The sequence below is a fragment of the Musca domestica genome, unplaced genomic scaffold, assembly GCF_030504385.1.
Source record: "Musca domestica strain aabys unplaced genomic scaffold, Musca_domestica.polishedcontigs.V.1.1 5, whole genome shotgun sequence".
Lineage (NCBI taxonomy): Eukaryota > Metazoa > Arthropoda > Insecta > Diptera > Muscidae > Musca > Musca domestica.
Window position 1 is genome coordinate 11,680,357 of NW_026712346.1, and position 19,087 is coordinate 11,699,443.

Consider the following 19,087-nt stretch of genomic DNA (forward strand, 5'->3'; position numbering starts at 1 on the left):
TTGGAATTAGCAAGACTAATAGTTGGAGAACAACTTTACAAAATGTGAAAAACGTAAATGTTAATATGTAATAAGAAAATAAAAGACTATTTTCAATATTTTTATTTAAAAAACTTGTTAAATTAGTATTGCTTCCTTTGTTTTAATCTCTTATGGGGGACAAATTGGTTTGTTTTGACAAATCAGCTGATTAGTTGCAAGCTTCTGCTGGAATACCGTCTGTTTACTTTTCGCATTTTCCTTGCAAAAGAGAATAAAACTACCTTACTCTCTCAGAAAGAAGTTACTGGACAATTCCTGCAGGAAAAGTAACCAGACACACCTTATATTTATTTTTAGGTGTCAAAAGAAGCTTCGTGGCCGTCGAACAGGGAGATCCTTACGAAAAGGAACATTTTTTGATAATTCTCATCACTCTATTTGTGGATTGAGAGGGCCGGCCCTCTCACGACAAATCCAAAATTGGAAGGAAGGAGGAAGTTTCACCGTGGCCATGCTGTTGAGGTGCAATGGGTTTTCGGCGGTGTTGAACGTGAAACAAGGCGTTGAAGGCCGCTCGAAACAAATCTTGCTGCCCCTCATTAAAAAGTATATAAGACCCGGTTCTGTTATTATTTCCGATTTTTGGAAGGTAATATTATATAATATGTTGACATATATTATCTTACATAAATATTATATTTTTTGTAGGCTTATGACACCTTGGATGAGGAGGGGTACATCCATCAAAAAGTCAACCACTCGGAGCATTTTGTGGATCCCGAAACGGGGCACCATACCAATACTATAGAGGGTTTGTGGCGCCACCTCAAGGTAGCATATAACCGTAGAAATATATTTTTACAACGGTTATATACAGAAATTTATATTCTTGAGGTGGTGCAACGCTAACCAGAAAAATCCATTTGAGGAATTCCTGCGGTTTGCTGGAACACTTTACGACCCCACAAACACTAAAGTTGAACAGCAAAGGCAGGAATTCCAAATGAATTTATCGGAACCCTCTATAGTATTGGAGGTGAGTGCTTCTGAGTAGTCCGATAACTCCGAGGATGAGGACGCACCACCCAAAAAAAAGAAGGCGCATTTAATAAAAATTAAATTTATTTGTTTAAATTTGTTATTATTTTTTTCTTATTCTTAATTTAAGCTTAATTTAATTTTAATTTTGAGATGTTTTTGTTATTTGTTAATATAATTTGTAATTCACTTTTAAGAAATTAAAGTGAATTTAATAAAAAATTATAAATAGTTTTTAAAGAATAAAGGGTGTTTTACTTATAAAAGTTTAGAAAATTATGGATTGCGTAGCCAGTGTTGGACCTACCCCAGAGGAGATATCCTAGGCCCGGCCGAAGGCCGGTTACTTACGAAGATTACAATGTTTAGAAAAACTATAGCTCGCGTAGCCGTTGTTGGACATACCCCAGAGAAAATCTCAAGCCACGGCCAAAGGCCGCTTGCTTAAAAATACTATAAAGGTTAGATACATTTGACTGAAAACTCCAATTTAATCATTTGACTGGAGAAAATTACAATTTAATGGCTTCTATCACTCATATCTTTGGAACTACAAAATATATCAACACATATGATACCATTTTGTATAGTGTTGGCTATAATATAGCGCGTAGATTATAATACCCTTTAATGGGTCCATTTTCGAGTTTTTATGGATATTTCAAGCTTTCAAATGATACCAATTTTATAGATATCGGTTACGTAGAACCGGATAAAAACCGGAACTTTCTAGTCGAATAACCGTGTAACCGGGTATTCCCCCCACAAAAAAATTACATTGCCGCAATCAGGTTACAAATACCTACCTGTGTGGTTTCAGGTCAATCCGAGCAATAAACTCAACTTGCTCGAATCAAGAACTCGTTTACTATAACAAATATTAGTAAATTTCTATAAAATTTGCATTTTTTGTAAAAATGGATGGGTTACCTTTCACGAAATATTGAGATTTAAGTTTTTTACAATTTTATATTCGGCCTGTTCAAACTTAGTTTTATAACCACTCTCATTTTTCATAGCACTTCTTCTGTGATGCACATTTAAAAATATTTTAGTCGGGAAATTCAGTTACAACCTCTGTTTCCAAACATAAAGGTTTAGCAGAAATAGAGGTAGTGGATAAATATGTCCACTACGATTTACAAATAAAATCCGGAATATTTAGTATATAATGTATATATGGATTTATTTTCTTTTAAATATAGTACATACATTCTTAGGTTTATCTATGTTTGTGATATAAGAATGTTGTTGGTAATGCTCTCAACTGCTTGCAAATGCAATTGTTGTTTCAATTATTCATTACAATGAACATTTGCACGTAATTCAATGCTGTCTGTGTACCTCTAATATTACATTTTTTTTATAAATTTTGTAATTAATTAAAGTTTGACTTTTGAGTTCCACTCCAGAAACAGAGGGCGGACTGGAAATTATGGAGAACCTATCCGGCGCCTGTCAACAGTGCTGCCGTCTTGCCTTCTCTAGTATTTATAGCTTTTCACATACACACACATATACCTATTTGTATGTACATAATCCGTCAATATCAATGTTGGTTGGATTCGCTTTATTAAATTAAATAAATGGAAAATGTGTATTTATAGACGTTATATACCTATATGGTGGTGATGATGTGGGAATTGTTAATGGCGTGAGACGAGTGTACAAAATGGAAAGGTGGCTTAGATTGGTTAAAGAGAGTGTTGAGTGAATGATTCTTTGTTTAAAAAACAATTAGATTGAGTATAAAAATTATTTGTAAATCTTCCTTTAAATATAATATTCCTTTGAGTTTACAAGTAATGGGGGCCGGACGTGCTGATTTATGATAGTTTAGGTTGCACACAGTTCTAAAGTAATAATCGGATGTTGACAATAAAAGAGACTTAAATATTTCAACAATTATATTGGATTAATAATGCTAGTTGATTAATCAAGTGCTATCCAAGAATATAATTTAATTGCTGGACACACAACATCATGTTGCACTGGCAGTGGTCAAGCTATTAGAATTTGAGGGATGAGTTTTGGTTATGGTGTTGGTAGTACTGATTGTTGTTTCTATACCGACAGAAGCGTTCGGATTATTATGGTCAATGGTATTAGTGGGCGCTGGCGCTTTATTCTCCTCAGCAGTGGGCGCTGTTGATGTCACACTGGAAGCAGATCCAGCGGCAGACGTTGCAGTTGACGCATTTAGGGAATCCGCGGCAGGCGTTAAATTATTATTCTCACCCACATCGCCAATTCCATGTGAATTGAGCAATGCCGCATTGTCGGTTGGTAAATTTTCTGTATTTGAGCAGTTCGTGGCCAAATTCGGCGAAGTTGATCTAGTGTCCAGTTGGATGACCGAGTTGTTATTTGCATTTTCGATTGAAGCTCCAGACAGGGAAAGTTCGTCGGCTGAATCATCAGCGCTGTAATCAGTTTGCACGCCCTTTTCTTCCAACAAGTGTTCATTAAAACGTATGGGTCGACTAAACGTTCCAAATTGCTTTGAGATTTGTAGCAATTCTCGCAAGGTCTTGTTTTCTAAACGCAAGCGGGTTATCAGCTCCAAGTCACAATCATCATCTATTGAAGCAGCTTTCTGCATAACCGCAGCCATTTCATTAATCTTTTCCCTCTGATCGCGTATAATTTTCCAAAGTTTTTCGTTGTATACTTCTTTGAAATTAAGCTTACTTTCCAATACTTTGCTGCTTGTGTGTTCTCGATATTTTTGCATTATCAAATCCATTGCTCTTTCGTAATCCTCGATGCACACTTTAAGTTCACGGTTCTCCTTGAGAATTTCTGAGCTGTTGGCGTTTTGCTGTTGAATGCGATTGACCATTTCTACGTTGGTCTTATTGTTTGCAATGCGATTCAAAGAATCCACCTCGTCTTGGTACTGACGTAAACTTTCCACATAACGGTTATTGCCTTCGGCCTCAACAAGTAGGGCGCTACTTAGGGCGTCCAATTCTTTTACACGACTCGCCATTCTCTGGGCATCCATAATAAGTTGTCCAACCGTTAAGGCCATTTCTATTTGTCTAATATGCTTGTCTTTGCACAAACTCGCTCTCACTTTTTGCCAAATATGGTATTGCTTTTCTTTTCTCTTTGAGAATTTGTCGACAACGTTATAAACGAAAATTGATCAAATTAATAATTTTTTATTTTTCAAGGGAACAAAAGACACTAGGGACCTACAAATCGATTTTTTACTAATCGGCTGATTACAAACACAGATTCATGTATCGACATTTAACAAATCGTTAAGCACTGGGAAATTTCTGCCATGGTCAAACGAATATAAAACCATGGTAGTCACCTCGACTGCAGGTAGTCGCCTCGACACAACAGCTGGGACAACGAACTGTCCAACAGATTTTGGAGTTGAAAATGTTGAATGAAAAATTATCGACATTTGTAACATTGGCATTTGATTGACGTCGTATAATGCCATGTTCTCATTACACTTTAATCATGTTGTTCGCTCTCAGAATTAGGTACACGAATTAACCCGTTCATACGGCACGATTCGTAATTCATATCAATATAATTCCTTTCTTCAAAAAATTTTATGTTGGTTTTAATAGAAGAAATTATTGTTTTTCTCCCCAAGATTTATTATATCATTAATTTTACAATTTTCCTTCTTTTTTCAACACTTTGTGTAAATGTTGACATTTTGAACATATTTTTTTTTTTTTATTTTTAAATTCTGCTGAAGAGACACTTGTTAAACATTTTTTCTGCCGATACAAAATTTTTGAAAATATTGCATTATTTGTTTCGAACATATAAATTTTTACAGTCTAGAAACGCCGAATATAATATAGTAATTATTTAGCAAATGAGTCTACCTCGACTGTTCCGCTATGCAACAGAATTTTAATTTTTTGAATATCACTCCAAAAAATAAAAACCTGCATGCATGGTACAATAAAATCAAGGTAGGGCTATGATGCCATACAATTTAAAATTTTTTTATTTTGTTGGCTTAATATGTCAACTTTATTTGTTTATGTGTGTGTATTCTTTTCAATAATAAAAAAAGTTCAGAAAATATTCAAAATCGGGTGTTTTCAATATGTTTATTGCAACGTATGGATCGACGATATCTGCAGTTTTTGTTGCGAAATAATTTTTTCAAAGTTAGCCTACCTTGTACCATGTATGCATGTGTTTTGACATTACAAGGCTACTACCATGGTAGAAAAATACAGGTAGATGCATCAACGCTTGGGAACATTGATATGTCGAAAATTTTTTAATTTCTTTTCAAATATAAGTAGATTTCTATATGTTTTCTTATTCGACGTCATTCGGAGGATATTATAATACACGTTTTTCAACAATTTTTATAAATTTAAATAATTTTTCATTCAACATTTTCAATTCCAACTTTGGTTTGACAGTTCATTGTCCCAGCAGTTGCGTCGACTGTTTATTTTCGAAGGCTGATGGTAATAGCCATGGTACAATCAAGAAAAGGTAGGTCAACTTTGAAAAAATTGCAAGTATAGAGGTCTACCTGTTTGGCTTGTAATGTCAGAATTAGTATCAAAATAATAAAAAATCAAACAACTTGTTGCATTTATTTTGAATAAATAATTGAAAACCGCGATAACTGATTGAAAGGTCAACACTTATTTTCAAAATCATGTAGTATATATCTCTAAAGGATTATTTCGCTACAAAAACTCTAGATTTTGTCGATGCATACGTTGAAATAAACATTTTGAAAACACCCGAAATTAAATATTTTCTGAACAATTTTGTTGTTATTGAAAAGAAAACCCATACATAAACAAATAAAGATGACATATTAAGCCAAGAAAATAAATAAATTAAAATCATATGTACCATGCCTACATTCACCTACAGGTAAATTATTTGCATAATAACACATTACAACCATGGTAGAAAAATACAGGTAGATGCATCAACGCTTGGGAGCATTGATATGTCAAAATTTTTTAAATTTCTTTTCAAATATAAGTAGATTCTTATATGTTTTCTTATACGACACAAATCGTGGGTTGTAAAGATATGCATTTTTCAACAATTTTTACAAATTTAAAAAATTTTTCATTCAACATTTTTAATTCCAAAATTGGTTTGACAGTTCATTGTCCCATTGTCCCACTAAAATAACCTTTTTCGCGAAAAATTAAAAATTTTAATTTTCAATGGTTAAATACAAATTAGTTGTGTTCCAGAACCTACAAATTAGTACTAATTCTGCTACAACGCCTTCCCGTACTCCAAAAACTAGCAAAACTTGCAGCTCTCTCGAGAAAAAAATGGCGCTGAGTGGTGCACATTTCTGCTTGTTTTAGCTACATGAATTTGGCCGAGCAGAAATGTGCATATTGTAAATTTTACATTTAATTGGCAGGGCTAACAAGGTTGAAAAATGTATTGATACATTTCAATGTTCGCGCGTCACAACAAAAATAAAGAAAATGATCAACTTAAAAACTAAAGGAAAACCTAATATTTGTCGTGCAAAAAACAAAAAGAGAAATTATGGAGCAACTGATGTATTCACTTTTGGATGATTCCAGCAGTGAAGAGGACTGGCTGAATGAGGAATCAGATTATTAATTATTATTATAGGTCGTTAATTTTAACTAATCGTCTTCAATACTCTTTTTAAATTTTGGCGTCCTTTTCAGAAAGGTTTCAGCAGTCCGATTAAGACAGCTTACTTTTGGAATTTTGACATTTTATCACATTTCTGCTAATTTTCCGTTCCCTTTTTTTGAGCACACCTAAATGAGAATGACATTTCAAACTGTTTTCTCTTCTGCTAGTTTTACTACTAAAAAAGTACTCGAACACAACTATTATTATCACTTCAGATTTGGTCCTCTTTTATTCTTTCTACCAATTCCCATATTTTTCTACTTTTGCAACCAATCTAAACATACATGACAAATAAAATAAATTCAGCTTTTATTTTCACAATATTGTATTGTATTTGTAATTTTTGCATTATCAAAAATATCAAACATCTAATTTTTCTCACAAATCCTAAACAACACATATGTGGTACACTACCGGTTCATTATTTTTTAATGTTCCGCCATGTGGTACACTACGATTTTGTAGTGCTCCGACTGCGGAACACTACGATTTCGTAGTGCTCCGACTGCGAAACACTACGATTTCGTAGTGCTCCGACTGCGGTACACTACGTTTTTTAGTGCTCCGACTGCGGTACAGTACGATACTCGTTGTGCTCCGGTACAGTATCACTAAAATATTTTTTAAGGGTTGTGCTCCGGTACGGTACATTATCTTAGTGTACTACTCCACCTCGGAACGGTACGGAACACTACGGTACAGTAGCATACTGTTTATTTTCGAACGCTGACTACTATAGCTCAATAAGAAATGTTGCTCAACTTCAATGAAACTAGAAAAATGCAACTCTGTGCTGGAGTCTTATAGCGTCAAATAGACTTTTAAATATACATTAGTTGGTTGTGTTTATTTTTCATTTTTTAACAAACATCTTATATTGGGGAAAAACCGCGAAACAAGTATGATATTTTGGGGTTATTCTCCAAGATTGAATCTAAAATAGTAGAAAAATACAGATTTATTCCAAAACTGTACAATGAGTTGCCCATTATCGTCGTAAATATCCATTTATTTTGCAACCAAAGATATGAAATATTATTGTGTTTTTTACTCAAAACAATACACACAAATACACAAAATGTGCATACGTTTTGACAGAATAACGGCACCAAAAGAAAAAAATATAAATATCTTTGTTCTACCTTCTGTAATTATGCCATGGCTACTACAAGAAAAAATTATAATCATGTGATTTCTTTGCCCTTCTGAAAAATATATTGTATATTGGGTAGAACTATGAACTCATCGCTAAATATTGAAAGCAATTATTAACAACCATGAATAAGGAAAACGTAAGTTAAGAAGAAAAATAAATAATTTGTTATCGTTTATTCCGGTTTATTCACGATTGAAACTATTTTCCTACTAATTTGAATGGCAAATCTGGTTTTATTCTTCTATGCGGTCTCATTTAACCATTGATTTTGAAAATGCTTTGTTTTTATTTCTTACATCAATAAATAAAGGCAAATGACTGAAGGAAAACGAGCTAGAAACAAATCAGGCGGTAGATCTGTAATACCTTTTTATTGTACATTCGTCTGCAACTGATTCCCCGATTGTCAAATTAATTTGAATTAGATTTGGCAACTCCAGTGCATATGGAGTGTATTTGTTGTAAAGAACGAACCGTAAACAACAGGGAAAAAATTTTGCTCTGCATAATAAGTAATTAATTAAGTAAAAAATACTTATTAGAACTAATCCAACACACATAATCAAGAGAATGAAATGAAAATCTGAATAAGCAGTGGATCGTATATATATTGAATCTCGTGTTATGTTGCGGCATATTTAACTACAAAGGATAAGGCTTTGAATTTTATAAAAAAAAACTACGGTCGAGGGTTATTTTTGCGTGTTGCGAAAGGTAGGGGCGACTTCAATGGTGTTTCCCTGGCAGTCACGAAATAATGCTATTAATCCCGGCACTACGAGCCGATTGCTGGTGGCTAAGGCATTTCTTATTGGGACATTTGCCTTTGGAACTAGATGTTGTGATGCAACAGCCACAGATATTGCTCTCGATGCCAAGGCTACATTGACGCATAGGATTGACAGTTTAAATCTTTTGGTCTACACCTTCCTGCTTACCTTGACGGTCTTAACGATATGGTTGTTTAAGCACCATCGAGTTTCCTGGCTCCATGAGACGGGCCTCGCTGTGATATATGGTATGTACTGATTGCTATAGTATGTAGTAGGGTTTAAATGCAAAAAAAAAAAAAAAAAAAAAATGACGACATTACATGCATGTGATCCCTTTATTTTGCATTGTCAGCATTTTTTATTTTTTAGTATGCAATTGGCGACCATAGCTATAAGCCTGATTTAATTTCGCAACAGAAAGTGTTTTTTTTTTCTTGTGAAACTATTTCCTATTGTTACAGAATATAGAAAGAATATTTGTGTACACATTTCGGAAATGTACCATCTGTTTACTGTTAATATGGACTGCTACAACTGTGCCATAGAAATAAAAAAGCTATGGCCATATCTTAACTAATGGTGGCATCGAAAATAATCAGTTGATTGATTGTTTTATGATGAACACTCGACAACATATCTACTACGAACTAAATACCCATGTTTGCGGATATGAATGTATGCGGATATTGTTGTAGAAAATTTCCAGTTTTTCTATAGAATAAAAAAATTAATAAATACAAACTACTATATTTTTACAACTACCTGATAGTCTTTCAAAATGTAGCTATCCGACTTATTGTGTTTTAGGGTTGACATGCGTTAAAATGTTGAGGAAGAATCTTTAAATTTTAAAAGTAATATATATTCTAAGTTATTAGCTTTAGTGTTGCAATATATTTGTTACATTACTATAAGATTTTATTTAAAGGATACCGTCAAATACAGGGATATAAATTGCTTGACAAGTTTGACATCTGTTAGATTACAATTTAGAGGAATATATATTCTATTACTTTATTATCATAATTTTAATAAAAGTCTCTATGGGCCGATTCGAAGCTTATAGCTATTTTATATATCAATTCGATATAATTAACATATTTTCATTTTTGAATTGGTTATTATGTTTGTTGTTGGTTATTATGTTCACTTTAGTTCTTTATTATTTTTGTTAACTGAAGTTTTGGCTAGGTGCCTTTTAAAATTCGTTCTATAAATTTCTACAAATAAAAATTATAATTTAACATTTTTGCACATGCAGGACTAATTGTTGGTGCGGCAATTCGATATTCCGGTTCATCAACACCCTTAGTGCACTTGGAAGTAGAGCCGGAATCTAATTCAACATTCAACCAAACATTGCCACCTGATACGCTATGGCTAAAAGTAAATTCAATACAAAATAAAAATCTGACGTACAGAAACATTTTATATATTCTCCAATCTTCTTTTTTATTAGTTTCCGGGGAAATTAACTCCAAACGGCAGTGATGCAGTTGAAAACAAAACATATGCCTACACTTTTCGTAGTCAAGTTTACGATGTAGTCGAGAACGAAATTGATTTAAAAGCTACATTTGATCCTGAAATATTTTTTAATATTATTTTACCACCAATAATATTTCATGCTGGGTACAGCCTAAAAAAGGTAAACTAATAAACTTTTAAGTAGATGAATTCATTTTAAAATATCTTTTATAGAAATATTTTTTCCGCAATTTGGGCGCAATTTTAACATTCGCCATACTGGGTACTACATTATCGGCGTTCCTAATCGGTGCTCTTATGTACGGTTTTGTGAAACTGATGCCAACATACTTGAGTAGCAGTTTCACATTTCTGGACACGCTGTATTTCGGAGCGTTGATATCACCAACAGATCCACTAACAATTCTGGCGATTTTTCACGATTTAAACGTTGATGTGAACTTGTATGCTTTGGTGTTTGGTGAATCTGTTTTAAATGATGCTGTAGCAATTGTTTTGAGTGGGTAAGTAGTTACTAAACATCTATTTTACAAGCTACTAATGACAATTCACTTTTAGTGCGATACAAAATTATGGAGAACATTACTCTAGTACTGGAGAGTTTGAAACATATGCCTTTTTCCGAGCGCTAAGCGACTTTTTTGGTATATTTATGCTGTCGTTACTGATCGGCGCTCTAATGGGCTGTTTTACAGCATTGATATCCTTTTTAAACAAATTTCCATCTATGTTTGCGTCAAAATTACCCTTTACTATTGGCTACAATGCAAGCTAGTGTCGTACACACATAATATAATAATAACTGCATTGGGTCACAATTAGCACATGTAATGTAGTTGTTGGAAAATATGCTACGACAGGCGTTAAAATAGCTCTTTCAGCTTTTGTATTTTAGGACTATCGTAAAAACTATATTGCGCCTTAAGCATAGCCCCTAAAAATAGAGAGCGACGAAAGTCAACTTCGTACGTGCAACTTTACTATTGAATAGGAAGGGGAATAAAAACTAAAAATTTGCAAGGTTTGCTTATGTTACGAACGATGTATCATATAATTATGTGGAATACTGCACTAACAATTGTATCTACATTTTTTGGAGCTGGACAATTACATTAAAAAGTTATTAAGCTCAGAGATTAGCTGCGTAGTTCTTTTTGACAAACTAATCAGTTATAAATTAACATAAAGCTAAAAATTCAATTCATAGGTTTTGCCGAATTCATTTGTCAGCTCACTAGATAACAGGCTATTTATTCGTGTTTGTGTCCATTGCTATTGTACGGAGCGCATACGAAGTAGTTTTCCGTTTGTAAATCATCGACACAATTTTTGCAACCCCTTAAGGCAAATATATTCTTGATCTGCTTAAAATTTTAGCACCAAAATTGAAATATGGGCAGTCGCAGTGCGCTGGTGCCCCGATTAAAATGGGAAAATTCCACATTTTATATATACTTTGGGAAATACTTCCTCATTTTGCAATGTGTTTCTATTCGTAGTTGTTGCAGATGGTGGGTGAACTCCGAGAATGGCATTCATCCTGCAATTGCTAATGGCATCTGTGTATGAATGGCACTCAGACCTGCCTGATAGGCTTCTTGATCTAGAGGCTCTCTTATAGCGATGGACCTCCCTCTTTAGATCATGTATGTCCTTCCTGACACGCCTGGGTGGGGGATGATGACTCCCACGATAAGATCCAAGCAGGTACTGCAACGAAAGCATATTGTTATGGGAGGGTCTTTCGCCTCCTCATGTAGATGGTCCTCTGGTGCCATGAGGTGGTACCTTGTCGCAGTTCTCAGGGCAGCATTCTGGTAGATCTGGATGTGCTTCCACTGCGTAGCAGTAGTATTCGCAGACCACACTGGAGGCGCATAGCTGGCCACAGACCGACCTATCGCGTTATAAGAGGTCAGCAAGGTTTCCTTGTCCGCACCCCAAGTGCTGATAGATAGCGCCTTAAGGACCTTGTTCCTACTTTTCATCTTGTCGCAGATAGCTGTGGCTTGCGCGGACGACTTGAACATGCTGTCGAATGTGACCCTAGGATCTTGGAGTAGTTCGTGATCGGTATTAAATTTCCCTCGATCACATTCAGCTGTATTCTTATCTCCGCAGACCATTTGGTAAAGAGTATGCGGCAAGCTCCTCAATGTAGAGGTTCAACCTTTCACATATGTCATCAACCACTGGGTCCGATACCATGAACGTACAATCATCGGCATACGTAACGATCTCTATCCCGTCTGGAGGGCGAGGAATTCCAGAAAGGTTAAACAGTTTAGGAGATATCACCCCACCGTGCGGAACTCTTTGTTTCACTCTACGAACTTCAGAATTCTTGTTCCGGAATTCCACGTACGACTGGCGTCCACACATATAGGTGAATATCCAACGTTTCTCTATACATATCAAACAGTGTGGCATGATTGAAGTATATAGGTGGCTTCGAGAGGTTGAGAATTTTCGTCAGGTACTTAACTCCAGTTGTTTTTTCATTACCATTGAGATTCCGTCTGGGCGCAACGCTTGGGATGACTTAGCTTTCCGGATGACATTTGCAACATCAGCTGTCTTAAACAGTGTCGGTCCCTCCTCGGCGGAAAGAGATCTGATGTAACGTAGAACTTTCGCTTCGCCCTGTCGCTCTCGGGTTGCTCGATAAATTTTCGGAATGCCACAACTCATGGTGGGCATAAAAATCCTCTAGTACCAGGCGTTTATTGCGTACCAAGAACGAGCCAATATCTGGCAAATAACGCGGTTCACAGCGGGATATACACAACAACCGCCTTTACCTCCGCAGTACCACATTTGACTGCTACCCCATACATTCCATGTATGTGTCACTAGAGACTAGCTCAAGCGAGATAGATCTGTACTGAACAGAATGGTGTAACGGGAACGCTAATCCCCCACCTCCACTTCTGGTGCGATCCTTCTTCAAAACGATGTAATCATAAAAGCGTTTCCTTCTTCGCTAATATTCCTCCGATTCATTAATTCCAATATTTTATCTATTTTGCCTGGAAGTCCGTTGCAATTGAATTGCAAGAACGATGCATAATCCGGTGTTGGAACAGCAACATGTGACGTAAGATTCTGCGGTATTGCTTGCTGTTCGGAAGACTGCGGTGGGGTTCCATACTCCGATGAGGACGCCGTCGCAACATAATCCCTGTTGTCACAAACTACTTACTCCGCAACAATTTGTCAAGATGGTTTTTATTTAAAAATAAAAGTAATTCTGGGAATAAATACAAAGTTTAAAATGTAATATGCTCTACGCTCCTTAGATGCGTCCGCTCTCGGTCAATGCTCAACGACGACTGACTCATAAACTCATTTTGATAGTTGACAATTCGGCCTCTCCTGACTCTTCGTCCCTCCTGGGCGAACCATCATCAGACTCATCTTTATCTTCGATTTCGAGACTTGGATCACCATAGCACCAGGGCTTCATATGATCGGTCGACATAACACCGCAATATTTCCTTTGCTTCAAACTTAAATCCGGCAGATCCTCTACCAGATAACGATCGTTTCCGATAATTTTCGTGACGATGTATGGTCCTTTATACCGCGCATCCAACTTATGCGATTCTCCTGTAGGCTGCGGTACCGTGTCTATCACCACCAAATCGCCTTCCTTGTACTGAGTTGGCTTGGAATGACGGCTGTCAAATCTTGCTTTCCATTTTTCCTTTTGTTTCTGGATGTTAGCAACAGCCTGCTGTTGAATTACCCTAACATCGAAATTCTCTCTTTCTTCATCACCAACCGCCTGGATAATTCTATTGTAACTGACATCTCTGAGACTAAAGTTGAATATTAAGTCATTTGGACTGAACTTTGTAGTCGCATTCAGCTGCGAGTTAATACTCCACTGTATCGTCGTTGTCTCAGTGTCCCATTCTTTTGTATCACCTACTAGACATTTCAACGCATTCAAAACTGTCTGGTTGATCCGCTCGGCTTGGCCATTGGCTCTTGGTGTTCGGACTGCTGTTTGTACATGTTGTATTCCGTTGTATTCCACAAACTGTTGGAATTCTTTAGACGTGAACGCCGTTCCCTTATCCGATACAATTCTTCGTGGCTGTCCGAAAATCGACATAACTTCTCGCAGCGCTGTTATAACCGGGGCAGTCTTTGTATTCCTGGTTGGCTTTATAATGGTGTACTTACTGAACGAACAGACAATCAAGAATACATATTGATTTCCTTTCTTACTTTTTGGGAAGGGACCCATGTGGTCGATGTTGATACTTCTGAATGGAATTGGTAGGACTTCCTCAATATGTAGTTCACCCTCTGCCTTGCCTCCTTTTACCTTGTTGTAGCAGCATTCCGGACATGACTGAATGTATGATTTTACGTAACGTCTCATTCTCGGGAACCAGAAATCACGTTGAAGCCTTTGGAGAGTTTTCTCTTCACCGAAGTGTCCCAAATCATCATGACAAGCCTTAGTTATTCGCCACCGGACTCTTTCTGGAATCACCATACGTTTCATATTGTTGACTTTGCGAAATAGCCTCCCATTTTCTATTACATAGTCCGCTTTGATCTGCTTAATTTCATTTGCCTCGTTTTGCAAATTACCATTGAGAACTTCAAAGATGTGTTTCAGCTTCTTATCCGACATTTGCAGTTGATAGACCCAGTCGTTAATGTTCGTTGTGAGTGCCAGAACATTTTCCACCACTTCAACAATAGATCCACCAAAACCTTTCATTCTTTTTGACGTTACTTCCATATCGCAACCCTCTGGAACTACAGCTTTCCGCATTAAGGTAAAGTCGCTTCCAGTGTCCACAAAACCTTCATATGTCTTACCATTGACCGTAACATCTTTCATAACCGGTGGGCAGTAATCCTTAGACTCTTCTGTCATTGCTGCCACAGTTGTACCTTTACCTTTGCATTGCGATGCATCGTGACCAATCTTTGCACATTTACTACACTTCGGCTTCTTCAATGGTTGTGGGCAACTAGTTGAGATATGCCCAAACCTGTTACAATTGAAACATTTTACTCCCTTGGTTGGCGCTCCACCTGAGACACTTACGGTTTTGTCATCCTCGTCATTCTTTGTTTGCTTCCTTGCATACGTTTGTATGGTCAAATTCTCCAACGACCTTAATAATTCACTACATGTCTGCGGGTTCATAGCTAAAAGTGTTCTTGTTAAGCTGCTATCATTGAGACCATTTATGATGTACGACAGTATTGATGCCTCATCTACGCTTCCTCTTTTCCCTATGGCCAACATTGCGTAATAATATTCCACCAAAGACTCATTCGAGTTTCGTTTCCTAGCTATAAGTTCACGATGAATGTCAGCAACACTTACTCGACTTGGGAAATCCTTTAAAAATTGTTGTCTGAACTCTTTCCATGTTTCAACCACTGGTAAAGCATCTATCCACATTTTAGCAACACCACTCATTTTATGATGAACTGCAAACAAAGTTGTTTCATCTGACCATCCATGAAGCCTTTGCAACGTTTCAACCTTGTCAATGAATTGGACTGATGTAACATTTCCTTTAATTGGATCGAAGTCTGGTATCATTACTATGTAATCCTTTAAACAACCAGATGTTCCGGAACCAGATTGTCTTGATATTACTTCAGCTGGAACTTGCTGTTCTGTATCCCTTGAATTTAACCCTGCATTTGACGTAATAGCCCTTTCTGTTGAAAGTGTTGTTAACTGTTGCACACTTCTTGCTAGAGTCAACATTATATCCTTTAGCTCTCGCATTTGACTTGTTAGAGAATCATCACCCGTCTCAGCTTCATCAAATCCATGGAAATCCTCCTGTGACTCTGAATCTTCAACTTCCACTTCGTCATTTCCATTGCAAGCCATGAGTCTAGCAATTTTCTCGGACTTATTTCCTGTTCGTGGTAAGCTTCTTGCCAGTAATAATTTGTCTAGCTCCGCAACCTTTAACGAACTTATTTTCACCTTCATACTTTTCCTTGTGAATTTTCCTTTTTAATTCGTTACTTCAGCAAATCTAGAACTATTCCTTTTTTTTTAGAAGCCGCACGCCCTAAAAATATACGTTAACTTTTCCCTTTTTAAACTTCTTCTTCGGGGTTCCCCTCTTTATGTCTTGCTTTCAATCTCCTTGATGTACTATCGTTGTCCTACTCACTCACACTTTTGAGTATACCTTTGTACATTCTCCTTTGATTGATGCTTTCTTCTTTGCTCTCTTTGAGCACGTTACACACTCTCACTAAACTCACTCGAACTTTTGAGTTTAGGTGCCTTTGCGTGGTTTCTCCTTTGGTCGTCGTTGTTGCTTTGCATTGAGCTCTTCACTACTACATCACTTTGACGCCTTAGTTTCTCAGCTCTTTGAGTATTTTTCGGCAATTCTTATCCAAAATGATGAAATTCTTGTAGATTTCTGTTCTTATCCCACTTCTGATTCTGTCAAGATGGTTTTTATTTAAAAATAAAAGTAATTCTGGGAATAAATACAAAGTTTAAAATGTAATATGCTCTACGCTCCTTAGATGCGTCCGCTCTCGGTCAATGCTCAACGACGACTGACTCATAAACTCATTTTGATAGTTGACAAATTCTTGAAGTGCATCCATTCTTTACATCCATTACATCGCACCGAAATAGATCTGTGGTGGGCGACATTCTGAAAAACCGGGCAGAACCAATGTCTGGGGTTTCCTCAACCCCGGCAGTGACCAATAAAATCCGGAGCAAGCATTCCGCGATATGCTGGTCCCAACGCAAAAATAGACAGCGGGTTGGCAGCCACTGACCGAAACTGTGATGTCAATCGGGTCAATCCGGTATCGTGGGATTGTTGCTATTCGTTTGCATTGCTCATTGTTAGAAAAACCTTTTTAGTGATTTCTTATCCAGCAATGCTGTACATTTTTAATGCTATTGTCGTTTAACCAAAATTGTTAAAAAGAGATAATTTCAAATTTCAAAAATAGTTTTGTGCTTTTAGACCAAGAATTTTGAAAATTTGCACTATAGAATGTATTTGAGCTTACGTACTAAAAGTAAAACGCTTGATTATTAGGTCTAGATTTGACAGCTATTTGATCTGTAGTTTCGTTTAAAGCCGCTAAGATGTTCAGCAAAAAATTATTTCATACAAAATTTATTTATTAAATTAAATTAAATGGTCCTCAAGCTCTTGTAAAGGGGTCGAAAATAGCAGGAAGTGTGAAAATTTGTACCAAAATTGTGGTCAAAACCATCAAATACTAAAAAGAAATTAGTTATTTGTCTATATAGTTTTTTTTCAGAGGAGTTTCCCGACAGCAATATAGCCGTATACGTATAAGTAAACCTATTAAAAATACTGTCATATTTGTGGAAAATTTGGTGATAAGTAACTGAAGAATTGGGAGTCGGAGAAATAACAATAAAATTACGATTTGCAGTTATAAATGCAGTTCAATTTGTTTGTATATAGTTTATACGATTTTTGTATTACCAATGTTTTATTCCTTAACTCATTCAACACTTGACCAAATTTACTCGTGTTCGAGATTTTCCCCTATTGGAGTCGGCGCTTTTTGTTCTCATGTCGTACAGTACCTTTTTAATAGCAGAAGCATCAGAACTCACCGGCGTGGTTGCCGTCTTGTTCTGTGGAATATGCCAGGCGCATTACACTTTCAACAACTTATCCGAAAATTCCCGAACACGAACTAAGGAAATCTTTGAACTGTTAAACTTTTTGGCAGAGAATTTTATATTTTCCTACATAGGCGTTTCCATGTTCACATTTCCTAAACACCATTTCGATGCCGTTTTTATTATAACTGGATTTGTAAGCATGCCGTCTCGTAATCATGTATTCATATGTTTCATAATTTTTAAACAAATCTTTTAGATATGTGCGGCAATTGGAAGAGCTGTAAATATTTATCCTTTGTCGTGGTTATTGAACTTAAATAGAAAACCAAAAATTTCTTCCAATTTTCAACACATGTTATTCTTTGCCGGTAAGTTACAATATGTTGTGTCGAAGATCTATGGAATTAATTATTAAATCTTGTTCTAGGGCTACGCGGTGCTATGTCTTTTGCATTGGCTATACGTAACACATTATCAGAGGCTAGACAGACGATGTTGACGGCAACATCTCTAATTGTAATTTTCACAGTTGTGATCCAAGGTGGTGCTGCTAACTTTTTTCTTAACTGGCTTCAAATACCGTATGTCAATCCCAATTCTTCAAATCGAATGTATACGAGTTATTAACGATACCTTCTTCCTTTTAGAGTGGGAGTGGATGAGGAAATCGAACAGCTGAATAATTATCAAGTTCGCAGTGTGAGTATTTGTTGTTCATGATACTGTTTTTTCTGTTGTTAAAGTTTAATTTTAATGTTTTTAACAAAATTTGTATATATTAAGCTGAGCATCCAATATTGCCTTTGTTTTATTAAATTCAGTTTTTTTGTGCTTCCGTTTCTTTTTCAAATTTATCAATATTATCACATTTGCCATTTTTAAACATATTGTATTTTATTCTTCAATATTTTTGGTTAATTTTAATTACTATGAAAGGTCTACAATTCTATGGAAAATACAACAAATATGGTATGTGTAAATAACTATCATTTTTTCGTTTAAATTAAACATTTCATTCGTAACATTGCAATTTTATTAGGCTGTGATATATTTGATCTTCATAGTCTTACCGTTTTGTATTCGAAGTCGAAAGTATTGAAAGTGGAAAGTTTGTATATTATTTTGATTCATATTATCGATTTTCATAAGAATATTTTTGATTTTTCAGTGGATAAAAGATTTTATTTTTTGATTAACAAATTGTTATCCCAAGGATAAACTAAACAAAGCATTTTTTAAAAATGATTCCTTTAATTTTGATTTACGGAAATAATCTAAGCGCGGCTTTTGTATCTGACGACCAATCACGTTGTATATTTTAATCAAATCGCAATAAGGTTGCATATTTACTAAAGTTTTTTA

General features: G+C 35.8%; 2 protein-coding genes across 2 annotated transcripts in view; one reads left to right on the top strand and one right to left on the bottom strand.

The window, feature by feature from the left end:
• Window positions 1-2,180: 2,180 nt before the first annotated feature.
• On the bottom strand, window positions 2,181-4,371 carry LOC131804881 (FGFR1 oncogene partner 2 homolog). The gene has a single exon (XM_059128129.1). It carries the CDS (start codon window positions 4,052-4,054, stop codon window positions 3,002-3,004), a length of 1,053 nt encoding a protein of 350 aa, XP_058984112.1. The 5' UTR covers window positions 4,055-4,371; the 3' UTR covers window positions 2,181-3,001.
• Window positions 4,372-8,267: 3,896 nt separating this feature from the next.
• LOC131800485 (sodium/hydrogen exchanger 6) overlaps window positions 8,268-19,087 on the top strand; it is a 38,132-nt gene continuing 27,312 nt past the window's right edge. Inside the window, exons 1-10 of the mRNA XM_059128318.1 lie at window positions 8,268-8,843; window positions 9,860-9,984; window positions 10,058-10,246; window positions 10,300-10,589; window positions 10,645-10,786; window positions 17,610-17,918; window positions 17,982-18,093; window positions 18,153-18,306; window positions 18,373-18,424; window positions 18,662-18,694. Coding sequence (XP_058984301.1) covers window positions 8,555-8,843; window positions 9,860-9,984; window positions 10,058-10,246; window positions 10,300-10,589; window positions 10,645-10,786; window positions 17,610-17,918; window positions 17,982-18,093; window positions 18,153-18,306; window positions 18,373-18,424; window positions 18,662-18,694 — 1,695 coding nt within the window. The 5' untranslated portion in view covers window positions 8,268-8,554. The remainder of the gene's footprint in view (window positions 8,844-9,859; window positions 9,985-10,057; window positions 10,247-10,299; window positions 10,590-10,644; window positions 10,787-17,609; window positions 17,919-17,981; window positions 18,094-18,152; window positions 18,307-18,372; window positions 18,425-18,661; window positions 18,695-19,087) is intronic.

Bases quoted from the DNA above. Each gene is read 5' to 3' on its own strand.
- LOC131804881 (XM_059128129.1), bottom strand. From the start codon at position 4,054: ATGGCCTTAACGGTTGGACAACTTATTATGGATGCCCAGAGAATGGCG.